The sequence below is a fragment of the Cornus florida genome, unplaced genomic scaffold (assembly GCF_030987335.1).
Source record: "Cornus florida cultivar Cherokee Brave unplaced genomic scaffold, ASM3098733v1 CherokeeBrave_3.0.0_Hap2_Chr10, whole genome shotgun sequence".
Classification (NCBI taxonomy): Eukaryota; Viridiplantae; Streptophyta; class Magnoliopsida; order Cornales; family Cornaceae; genus Cornus; species Cornus florida.
In genome coordinates this window covers 109,110,120-109,123,641 of record NW_026775580.1, presented here as the reverse complement: position 1 = coordinate 109,123,641, position 13,522 = coordinate 109,110,120, and the positions used below count along the sequence as shown (strand labels likewise).

The 13,522-nt window shown below is 36.2% G+C and overlaps 1 protein-coding gene across 1 annotated transcript; it reads right to left on the bottom strand.

Moving 5' to 3' along the window:
• Positions 1 to 6,575: 6,575 nt before the first annotated feature.
• Positions 6,576 to 8,736, bottom strand: LOC132278372 (uncharacterized). Its single transcript, XM_059780165.1, has 5 exons — positions 8,575 to 8,736; positions 8,320 to 8,406; positions 7,711 to 7,903; positions 7,412 to 7,536; positions 6,576 to 7,124 (listed from the first exon to the last, which is right to left on the bottom strand). The coding sequence occupies exons 1-5, from the start codon at positions 8,734 to 8,736 to the stop codon at positions 6,576 to 6,578; spliced, it is 1,116 nt and encodes a 371-aa protein (XP_059636148.1).
• Positions 8,737 to 13,522: the final 4,786 nt, after the last annotated feature.

Here is a 13,522-nt window from a genome sequence, read left to right as displayed (position 1 = left end):
GTCTTGATGAAGAAGGTTATGTAAGACTAAGATGTATGGGAATTAAGTTTCCTAAATACTATGTTAGTGGGTGTTTGTATTTGTATTAGTGGAAAACATGAGAGTTAAGTCTACTAAATACTATGTTAGTGGAATTAGTGGGAGTAATTGGACATTGAAATGTAATTGGTTACATATATCTTAGAGCCTATATAAACTCATGGACTATGCCTATTTTATGAGGAGAGAAAAGTTGAATAAGTTGGAATTAATTGAAATAATATATTTCTTCCTCTATTTTCCTTCCAAATTATAGTGAATTGTATTTGTTTGTCTAGCCCACTTATTTATAACAAATTGGTATCAGAGTAAAGCAAGAAAGTGGTATCAGAGCAAAATCCAACACAAACATTGAAGACCACAGTTGAAGCTCCATTGAAGACCATGGGTTGATGATTCACTGAAAAACTATTCTGGCCGGAGTTACAGTGTAGACCCATTTCCGGCAGGCTCCAGTTCAATTTCAGACGAGCTTCAGTCAGTGCAAAATAAAGCTTTAGTTTCAGCTCCGGTGTGTTTCATTCAAACCAGAAGCTCCGGCGAGCTACAGAGGAGACTCGGTTTCATCAACACCATGAACTCCGGTGTTGAGCTCTGAGTTGACAACGACCAAGCCCAGCTATTCTGGTGTATCTCAGTGGTCAGAATTTTAGTTTGGCGAGCCCAAGTTCGGCAAAGCTTTATTTCAGGCTGGCGACACAACAAGTAGTGATGAACCACAACGGTGACTAATGCTGTAAAGTTTCCGACGTACTCCATCGGCAACCAAAACGGAAACTTACAGACCCAGGTTGGTGAAGTCTACAGAACCAGTCTGGTGAAGCTTATAAAGTGGGGAGCTCTAAAAACTACAACGGGTGACAGTGACTAAACCAGCGCATTCCAGTTCAGAAACATCCATCTTTTTCGGCGACGAACTACGACAAACAAAACGTGTGCTTCACTTTAGTTCTGTCCGGTGAGCTTCATCACGTTCCAGCTGTGAGCTTTGTCTCAGACCTGCAAGCCTTAAGTACCCAATAGAAGCTACAACCTCCGATGAGCTTCCCTCCATTTCAGAAGTTGGTTCCACGGTGATCTTCAAGACTCAGCGAATGACGGAGAATATGAGAGAGAAAACTGAGAGGAAGAAGAGCGGAGAAAGAGATGAGGCGGTAAAAGTGGACAAAACAGTCATTTTACATGGCTGACATTTTAACATATTAATTTATTCTACAGACATAAGGGAATTGTCGAGGACCTGAAAAGCGCACAATACAAACTCTACACCTGGTATTGTCGAGGATTTGAAAATATAACAATAAAGGTGAGTAAAAATCCACGAACAAATCCTTTCTACTACACCTTAAATACAAACCTATGGATACATCCTAGTCAAACTCATGCAATAGCTATGTAGTCCGTATATATATATACACACTAAAGACTCTCACTGGATTATAGGACAGACTCAACCGGATAGTAGATATTTCATGAAAATCGTACACAAGGTGGTCGCGAGTCTCTCTTCTACAAGGGCACACACACTCCTCTATATCCAGCTACCCATCTCAATCGGCAATATATGCCTCAATCTTAACTACTGATCCCGAAACCTCAAACTCGTATCATGTTACATATAATATATATCTAGCCATATTCTGATAATCATGTATCAAACATAATAATAAATACTGTAACCATATCCTGACAATGGCACAACACACATATAACACATAGTAGCCATATCCTGACAATGACATGTCATTCATATCCTGATAATGGCATGACATACAATGAATCTAAACTTATTAGCCAGTTCATCCACAGACACATAACAAATAGCCATATCTTGACAATGGCATAAGTAGGACCATATCCTGAAAATGGTCCCCAACAATCAACATATACAGATCATGTATAAGATCATATACTATTGCTATAGACATGATTATAATCATACTATCATCTATCGCAATTGTTATTACAATTAAAGCGATACTAAACATAATGTAATTAACTTATAACTCATTTAAGTTCCATTACATCTCATATCATTGCATATCATTGTATATAATGCATTATGAAAAATTACCAAGTCCATTAATTTCATTTAAATCAATTAGAACAGACCCGAACAAAATTTGGAACGCAAAACCATAAAACCCATATCACAACCCAAACCAGTTGGCTGGTTCCCAATCCAACCGTCTGTTTCTCAAATTTAGTCGGTTGAGTCACTAACTCAGTCGGCTGAAGCCTGCTATAATCCAGTTGGCTGGGTTTTTAATCCAATCGACTAAGTCCACAACCCAGTCGGCTGAGTTGCTAGTTCCTGCTGGACTTCATCTTCTCCAGCTCTGGCCACTGTTTTCCACGTCGTTCTCCATCATTAAGGGTCCTAAGCGTGAAATCTAAGTCCTGTATGATCCCAAAATTTACTTTAAGCATGGGTGCATGTTTAGAACAAGTTTAACATCAGTTAATTCATCAAATCACCAAAATCATACAAAGCATATACACATATATACTCTTCTGTTTTAATCCGTTTTTATAGGCAAACAGGTTCATTGTTTCTGTTTTAAAACCCTAAAGTCGTTCTAAAAATGTATAGAACACGAAGTCAAAAAAGGAGAGTAGAACAAGAACTTGCCTTGCGGTTTCTCTCTCTCCCAAATCCTCCTTCTCCGATGTTCTTCTCTGACGTCGACATTCTTCGGGTTGCCGTCGTGCTTTCTGCAGACCCTTAGCTCTACCCTACGAACAATCTTCTTCCTTCTTCCTTGGGTTTGGCTACTTCTTCCTCACCCGCGGCTTCTCTTCTCTCTCTTTTCCCTCGCGGTTTCTCTCTCTCCCTCTCTGCCTTTGGTTTCGCACGTAAAACCCCCCGAATGCCATTACACGCATATACATAATACTACACATGTAATATACTAATCCTAATCATAATCCTTCCTCACGTCTAACTAGACAGAAAATAAAGATAACAATAATAATAATAATAGTAATAGTAATAATAACAATACAATATATATATATATACACATCATATATATATATATAACTCATCCCATGAGCATATACTCCATACTCTTCTGGACTTTCATTTAAGTAGTCCAAAAGCCATTTAGTTGGTTCAATCACTATTAGTACAATCCATCTTCTCTAATTAAAATAGAATAAAAATAAATCATTTAAATAAAAATAAATCATTTAACTAAGTAAATAAACACTTAAAATAATACACTCAATAGAACAACCATACTTTACATTAAACTCACGCACAAGCAATATAATTAACCACATAATTCGTAATAATCATTTAAATCATTTAAACACATAAACAAATAAAATGTAATTAAATGCCTTGAAAATTCGTGGTATTACAATAACTAAAAAGTTCAAATTGTTCAAAACTTATATATGACAGGATAATTATTCTTTTAATAACGAAAATTGAGATTCATATATATAAATGCATTAAGAGGAGCACCGTTTAGCTTTTCCGACTTGCTTTTCGTAAGGGTATCATTTTTTATTTTTATTTTTGCTGAAAGTTGATGATGATTATGGGTGGTATATGGTTGTTGGCCTCATCTTCCTCATCTCATATACAATTGTTGGCTTTTGCAGTATATAACATTACTCTATGTAATTAGGTCATTTTCTTACTCCCTCTGTATCTAAATATTGTCCCTCTGTATCTAAATATTGTCCCTTATTCCAACTCTTTAAGTGGAATATGTATATTTGAATGCGTTGTTTGGCTTTTGAATCTCCAAAACCTCATTTTGACTTTAAAAGTTAAATTTTTTAGTGTGAAAATTTTAAAAAAATTAATGATATTTTGACAAATAGAAATGACTTTTTACACTAATCTTAAAATAGCTAAATAGGAAAATAAACATAATATTTGTTCTGTAAGTAAAAAGACGTATAATAAGAATAACCATAATCTTGGGATGAAGGGAGTTACGCAATCTCATATTGAAAAATGCAATCATATATTGACGAGGAGGCCGGCATCATTAACTCAGTGTAGAAGAAATAATAATAATAAAGAAAAGGGTAAAGTGCATTAAACTCCCTTAAATTATTGGCCATTTGTGAGAAACCCCCCTGAACTACAAAAAATTTCCCTGAACTATGATTTTGTTGCAATTTACCTCCTTGAACTATTGATCATTTACAAAAAACCCCCCTAAACTACAAAAAACCCCCTTGAACTATGATTTTGTTGCAATTTACCCCCCTGAACTATGATTTTGTTGCAATTTACCCCCATGACATCAGCTTCCGGCGCCGAAAATTTTAAAAGACCAGTTTACCCTTATAACACACTGTGTCGTTTTAACTTATACACTTCTTACATTTTTTTTTTCTGCCAAAAGATGTTTTTCACCCAACACAACCCAAAATAGAGAGTTAGAGAGAGAGAGAGAGAGAAAAGACCAAAGAAATCTGAGGTCGGCGGAATGGCTCGGTCTCAAATGATGGTGGCTTGTGCGCGGAGGACTCGGCTGTGATGAGAGCTCGGTTGACTCAGCTGTGAACTGTGCAGGAGGCGGCGAGCTCAAGGGGGCTCGACAGTGAACTATGGACGGCTGCGTGCTCGAAACACGGACGACGGTGTGCTCGGTTATGGAGATGGCGGAATGGGCCAGCGAGCTTGGAATGGACGATGGAATGGGCCAGCGAGCTTGGAATGGATGATGGAATGGACCGGCGAGCAAGGTGAGCTGAACGGCGGGCAAGGCAGTGACAGCAATGGGCTGACGCAACGGTGTAGAGAAGTGCGATATATATGGCCGACGGATCTGGCGGGTGGTGCAACAACTATGATGGAGCTATGATAGGAGACCCACCGATCCCAGCAACAAATTCTTCGGCTTCATCGTCCCTTTTAGTCAATCAATTCGCGCAAATGGGATAAACTGCAAAAAAATATATAGTTCAGGAGGGTTTTTTGCACATACCCTAATAGTTCAGGGGGGGTTTTTTGCAACTTTTATAATTTAGGGGGGTTTCTTGCACGTGCCCTAATAATTCAGGGGGATTTTTTGCAACTTTTATAGTTCAAATAATTCAAGAGAGTTTAATGCACTTTACCCTAAAGAAAATCAACAATAAGCTTACACTTTTGTGATAACCACCAAAATTTTAATTTGTGCGGTAGAAATGATCTTCCCTGTGTCCTCTTGTTATGGACTCCTTTGTCAACCGATCCTTTCCTGTACTTCAACGTTGTGGTTCACTAGAGCAGTACAAACTAATAACATATACAGCAACTTTGTGAACTAAAAGGGATTGAAGCCCAACTCATCGTTGTTAGGCTATGTAATGAAGCCCAACCCATCATTACATGGAGTTAGCCTGTATAAACAGTAATGAATCCCACCCCATCATTAAATGGAGGTAGCCTAGGTAATTAAGCCCAACACACAACCCAACCCATCATTACATGGATTTTAACCTATGAAGCACGGACACGGATACGGGACACGGATACGATACGATACGGATACGGCGACACGACAAATTTCAAAAAAATAGGACACGGACAAGGCAGGGATACGCCTATAAAATTATATATATATATATATATATATAATTATATATTCAAAATATAATTACTAGAATCTTGTACAGCAAAATAAAACAACAATAAAGAACAGAATCAATTTCAATAATTTCATAAAAATATAGACAAGACAAAACAGAAAATAAATGAAAAATAAAATTGATCTAAATTCCAAAAGAAGATGTGCAGAAGAGACGTAACTATAATAAACTAAATATGTATATGAATAAATATATATACTTTTAGTCTTTCACAAAGTTTTGTTCATGTAACTTATATATATATATATCTTGTTCATGAAGAGAGATAATTGAAGAAGAGGAGAGACTGAGAGGAGTGAGAGAAAATAAATTTTGTCTCACAGAAGTGTCGGACCGTGTGTCCGAGCCTCGGACACGCGTGTCCAATAAAAAATAATATTTAGACACTTTACAGAAGTATCGGACATGTGTCTGAGCCTCGGACACGGGTGTCGGTGTCCGAAAAGTATCCGACACGAGTACGGGATCCTTAGGAGGAATGTCCGTGCTTCATAGATTTTAACCTGTACAATGAAGTTCAACCCATCATTACATGTATTTACCCTGTATAATAAAGCCCAACTGATCAAAAAATATAATTAGCCTAGGTAACCAACCCATAATTACCTGGATTTAACCTGTATAATGAAGCTCAACCCATCATTACACGTATTTAGGCAATGAAGCAATTTTGTTAAATGAACAGAGACCGCAAGCAGCCCACGAGATACATGGATAAACAAAAGTGAAAGTAACAAATTAAAAAACTTTTAGGAAAAAGAATGCAGAAATTGAATGCCCAAGTCTAAAATTGTGGTTTAAGCATATAGTAAATGCCTCCAGAAAAGAGAGAGAGTAGTAGCAGTAAGTAGCATAAGAGACTTTATTACATCACGTTGAGTAAATTGGTCAAAAGTCCAGTACTAGTAAGTAGTCTCATGAGAGTAATATTGCATCTAGAGTATGTCGCAGCACTGCGTAATTCCGGCAAACCCCCCTTTGGAAAGGGCTTTGGCGGTTTTTTTGATATCATCAGAAGTCCACTCCAGTGGGAAATTCATCAAAAACTCCTCCTCAGCCTCTTTGATCTCCTCCTTAGCTGCCTTCTCCTTTTTTTCTTCTTCTACTACTGGCTCTTTCCCAGGTCGTCGTCCTGACGCTGCCGGTGATGCATCACCACTCGCACTGGTTGAACTGCTCAGAAGGTCCTCCTCCTCCTTCTTCTTCTCCTCCACATCCTTGTCTTCTTCTGCTACTGTGTCTTTGCCAGGTCGTTGTCCTCCGAATGCTATTGATGGCCGAGCCGCATCTAACAGTGTCTCTAAAGAATCGGCACCTCCACCTCCACCGCCAGCGGCTGATGAAGAACCAGCACCACTTCTGGCCCCTGGAATATCAATAGTCGCACTGAGTCTTTTTTCTGGTGGTCCTCCTCCTCCGCCTCCATCTCCGAATTGGATTTTGTACCATTTCTCCATCTCCTCCAGGCACAACGTTAGTTCATCCTACAACCAAATTCCCCAATTACAACATATCTTATAATGCCACTGTAAACCAAACAATTATACTAAAATCATGTAGTACCATAAGTGAAAAGCAATTTCTAGTATTTTTAAAAATAGTTCAATCTAAACATTCAAAGTAATTGTAAAGAAGTTCGTATGGAAACAGAGCACGGAAACAGTTACAGTATAAACTATAGTAATGTTGAGGATATATATATACATATATACACATATAATTGATTGATCAAATTGACAGCTCAGTTTTCTAGTTTTGATCAGTTCGTTACCGCTGGAACAAAAGTGCAAGATGTCTCTTTGAAGTCATCCAATTGCTCGGGAGACACATTTGACAAATGCTTGAGAACAGCAGATGCAGCCACTATCGACGGCCTGAACTGTGTGAACGCGATATCTGCGATTAAAAATAATAAAACTCAGATAGTTGATTATATATACTGGATCAAATTCCATATTTCTCACTGTTTGTTTGATGAGAAAATGCAAGAAAGTGAATATAAATCAAGATTCAAATTGTAAATTCCAAACGAAAATAAAGAAAAGAGAGAGAGAAGAAAGAAAATGTTACTGTTTTGAGATCTTATGATGATTATGAAAACAGGTCTCGTTTTCAATTGTTCTCTTGTCGGCTTCAATTGAGAAAAGAAGAATATCGCAAAGCATATCGGAGTCAAAGATCGCATTCGCCATTTCAGTGTATTGAGTATATGAAGTTCCATTTTCATAAGATCCTTACTCGCAAACTCCAATTCGTTTTCATTCTGTATTGAGAAGATCAAAGAAAGAAACTTACTTTCAACGCACATTAATTTTCATAATATCGCGATCATCAATTATTACCAATACATTTATATATAATAAATGAATCTTGAGAATAGATTAAGAGTTCACCTGAAATTTAGTAACCGAGAAGGATTTAGACCTCATCTTCCAAGCAATTGTAAGGCAGCAGATCACAAAAAGATTCAGGTTCTTTAAAAAATCACCAATGATCACAATCTAGTTCGATGATCAAGAAGCAATAAATCAAAAAACAGGAAAAAAAAAAAAAAAAAAGAATTAGAAATTAGAACTCAAGAATCCGATTGGTTGCCGAGAAAATACATGCATAAAAGAGAAGAAAAGGAAAGGAAAATTTTTAAAACTTAAGTTTCTACTCTGTTTCCGTTTAATTTACCGGCAGTGAATGATCCGAGAGGAAGCGGTCATAATAGTTCATTGCAAGATACGGTGTGAACGCATCAAAGACCGGACAATCGGAATACTATAACAAGTACGATACAGAAATGAATTAATAATCAGTTTCAGAAATCAACAATGATATATCAACGATCGATCTTGAGATAAATTAACTAATGCAAGAAGAAAAAGAAAACGATCGCGATGATGATTTCAATCGGAGTTGAAGATCATCATCTGCGTTCTCACGTACTTTCTGAATGCAAGCAATGGCGTGTCTACGCATGGTTGAATGACTCTCGGTCTCGGAGTAACTTTGCTTGATCTTGAACCGCGATTCGACTTCGAAGAGTCCGTGAAATACTGCAACTTCATTTGGCTGAAGCAATGGACGACGTGGATCGTAATCCGTCATTGTCGATCTTTCCTTTTCGTTCTTGTTTTCTTCGTTCAGAGCTTTTTGTGTTGCAGAGAAAATGGATCAACTGAATCAAAAACTGAGAGAATGAAAATGATATGCGAATGGTGATCTAGGTCTGCTATTTATAGAGGACGGGCTTCAATCTCTCTCTACAAGTAATTAATTTCTCTCTCTACTTCTTGAGCCAAGTCAGTTATCTGTTAGTGGACTTGTAAGTTAGTTAGATAGGGATCGGCCGTTAACACAGAGCAGCTGACGTCGGCGAATCTGTTTTGCCAATATTCAAATCCAAGTGAGTTGACTCGCTTCCAACTAATTCAGGCCATCCGCTGACCCGACCCAATTAGGTTCAAAAAGCAAAAGATCCAAGTTGACAAATTAATTCCAAAATTTCATTATTTCCTGATTTTCCTTTTCTTTCAAATTTAGCATGATTCAGACGAACTTTAAGCTTCATCAATGGTTCCTATCTCTGTGTCATATTATCATATATGGGAACCACCAATATGTGTTAAATTAGATTTATGGATATATATTTTTTTTAGTTAAAAAAATAAGATTTATTTTCTCACAGCAAAATTTTCAATTCTTTTCTAAAAACAATTTTTTTTTGGGAAGGTATTTTTAGAACAAAGTTCTCATTGAATGATGTGAATTTTCTTTTTTATTTTTAATCCTATTTTATACATGTATGAGGTAGGTGTTGTTTATACAAGAGTTATTGATTTTAATCTACCGATTATAATTTTCTATTTTTGCACTAAATTAAAAAAAAATATTTTGAGCCCATCGGACAACGTTAATAGTAAAGTCACGCTCCATTCACATCAACCTAGTCCGGGACTCCTGTTATAACTCTTAATTAATGAGTATTATAATCTCTCATATAAGTTTGAAAAGTTCATCTGCATGATTGACACTTGGGACTTATCTAATGCTAACAATTATTTTATTATTTGTTTTATACTAGTTAAACACACCTATTGTTTTAACAAGGACTTGAACCAAGACGTACCGTAACACAACAACTTTTTCAGAAGCCAAACAATGTGTCAAAACCATACAAAATGCATCTTAATTCACATTTGAATCATTGATTAGGATGAAAAGAGTACAAACCATCTCAGTAGCACAAAAAAGTATACATTGTGATCAATAATTAGAATTGACAATTGTAAAACAACTTTCTTATACAACATTGCTGCAGATAATCACCAAACCAAAATGCACAAAACCATCTACATATATGTAACGAGCCAAATTGGAGGTCCCGATCGCTAACCGGGTCCGAAACCAAACCCAAGGACACACCAGGGATAAAATGGTCATTTTACATTATGAGACGTTAATCCATCCTTAAACTAATCAAATGAGGTTTAAAATAATCATTCTAATAATTTCATGACATTTGAAAAAGTTCTGTAGTCACTGGTTATGAATTGACAAAAGCGCCCTTACCGGTTCAAGACAAATTCCGATATTGTTCCACTAAAACTATCATAACTCTCAACATGAATGGAAATCGAAGATGAGGTTAGTCTCATTGGAAAGCTAACTCAAAATCCTTGAAAATGGACTCAAGAATGACCTAATTTGGGTTCAGAACGAAGAAGTTATGACCGCCTGAAGTCAGGTGATCAAAGCTGACAAGCTGACAAGGCAAAAGTGAGTAATGGAGGTCTTGAACCAGTTCAATGATCCTGAACCGGTTCAAGATGGGCAGTATGCCCATACGTGAACCAAATGCACACCTTGAACCAGTTCAATGGGGTTGAACCGGTTCAAGATGGCCAGAATCTTGAAAATGCCCTAGAAACCTTAACATTGTGCACTTGTGCATATAAACACCTTTTTGGTCCCTTGGTAACCATATTTTAGGTCTAAACCTGTCTCAATTCATGCATTCAAAAGTGTGTAAAATATAATTAAACTCAATACGAGCTAATACATTGTTTAAAGGTCGAATTACACAAATCTCATTTTGTACAATTCCAAAAGAATTAAATACAAAGAATAAGGCCTCCATGGCCAAAATTACATAGCTTTAATATAAATAAAATAAAATCCTAACTACATTGATATCCATGGATGCATATCATTCACCGGCTCATCTCCGAATTCCTGAAAAATGTTAATAATGATAGGGTAAGCTCAACAGCTCAATAGAAAAAACTTAAATTACATTCCTAAAAATCCCATGAACCACAATCAAAGAAGAGGAGAATAAGAAGAAGGGATCATGGGAATGTCAACCATAATATCAAACATTAATTTCAATGAATTCATAAATCATTTCAACACATAAGATGCAATTTCCCTCCTCTTTCCTTCCAACCCAAATCTCATCCAACCTTTCATAACCATCATCTCACTTCTCAACCCAACTTACACCACAACATCAATTCACTTCCTATCCTTCGGTCCCACATTATGAATTCAATTTCGCAAGCCCAATTTCCCCCATGAAAAATACATGAAACTTATGCTATTAACCATTCATGAATTTAAATCAATATCATCACTCATGATATATAAAACATAAAACAACCATACAAGCTATACTTCCACATTTCAATATAGAAAATAGCATGTTATGCACATTAGCGTAAAAACACGTTAACTACATTTCAAACCACATATATCAATCATATATCATGCTTGAACACCACAACCCAAAACTCTACAAAACTAAGCATGCTACATAACCACAAGATTCCATGTAAGAATATACATAGAAGCTCACTAAAACCATAGGACTTATAATTTAAACTTCTCCTACCTCAAGATAACAACCCAAGCTCCAAGTTCCAAACTCGAATCCCACCAAAAGCTTGCAATACCGGTACCAAAACATAGCCCTTGCAACGATCTATAATTTGCTAACTCTGACTTAACCAAATCTTTTTCTAGCATGAAGAAATTCTAGAGAGAAAGGAGAGAGGAATATAGAGAGAGAAAGAAAATGGAGAGAGAGAGCATGTGGGTGTGTGATCTGAAAATGAAGGAAAGGAAAGAATGGCTAAAATGAAGCCACCTTCTTGGCTTCTAGAATTCTCTAAATCAATGGTCCATGAAATCCAAATGACAAAAATGCCCCTTAAACTTATTTATAATCTCAACAATACCATAAAATATCACCCTCCATTTAATACCACTAATACAACATACATACATGTATATATACACACAAACACATGTGGAATGCTTATGACGCCCCTTACTTAAGATGAGAAAATCGGGAGAAATTCCCAAGTCCGGAAATCGTCCCGACTCTTGAAAAAATCTAAAAATGATACCGTCACTTCTAATTGACTTAAAATGATTAAAAATAAATTTCTAAAACCCTCGGCTCAATGAATGACCAAAACACCCCTCGGGACTCGCGTGGCAAGCAAAACGAGGTAAGGATTAAAATAATCCAGAAAAATAAAATAAATTCTAGAAATTAAAATAGGAAAAATTGGTAACATTACAATATATGATATGTATGATTTTTGAATTTGGTAAATTGTGTTTTGTGACTGCTACTAACTTCATCTCCTCATTCTCCTCTGTGGTGCTGCTTCATCACCATGATTCACAGGATTAGAAGGATCGGGATGGTATATTGCTATTGCAGCAGATCTAAGGCTGTTAAGCTTCCCGGATTGATGTCAAGTAGGACATTAACATGTCCTGTCCTGTAATTTGGAGAATGCATCTGTTCAACTCATCTTGAGGCCACAACATCAAAAATTATAAACTAATGCCAACATTTCACAATGAATGAAGAAATCAAGGAAAGACAAGTCCAAAAATCGCATTTTCCATTGGAGTGTGATGAGAACCAGAAGCTTGTTGTTTAGAGAGAGAGAGTTTCTAAGTCTGAGTCTTGAGTCTGGCTTATGAGGAAGTTTTTATACATTAGGAACTCTGAGGCTATTATTTTGATAGTTGTTACAGTTATAGCAGTGAGCAAATGGGACTTTGGCTCTGATCCATTACCCTATCAAAACTTGTTTCATTCCCAAGCCATTCTTCAAACAAAGGCCTAAAACTCAATGTAATTAGTCTTCTTGTTCATATAGTATTACTATATAGAAACGGAGTAAAACGACAACCGAAACTTTTTTTCCCAACTACTTGAGGGTCGGCTTTATGAATTCTATGTTTCTAGTCCGCTCAAAGGCCAATGAATGAATAGAAATGAAATATTTGCTTATATTTGTGCTTGTGTTGTGTGCACATATGCTCATTCTCAGTAATATTTTGTTTCAAATTACCATAAAAGTTTCATTAGATACAAAATAATGTGCTATATATCGGATGTGCAAATACCCCTCCACATTTTTCAAATTGAGCAAATAAGAATAATTTTCTAATCTAAATATTAAAATACCTAAAATGCCCTTAAGGGTATTTTGGAGTTTTTACAAAAAAAAAAAATTGGTCAAAATTGCCGATTAGGGGGCAATTTGCTTGAAAATACAGGAATTTATATGCACTTTTTAAAAAATGAGGTTGTTTGTTGCACATTTTTTATATAACAAAGGTTTTTTGCACTTTACCGAATTATTAATCATGATGAACAGAGTACACAGGAGTACATGACTAAAACAAAACAACGCTGATGCTCAAATTGCCATTACTTGAGGTAATTTAGACAAAGTAAAATTTAAATAAACTTGTTATCGAGCCAAGCTCAATGACAACTAATATTTACAAGACATAATTGATTAAAGCAGCAATGGAGAAATGAACCAAATGGTGAAACATAGAACCACCACCTCTTCACTTTTTA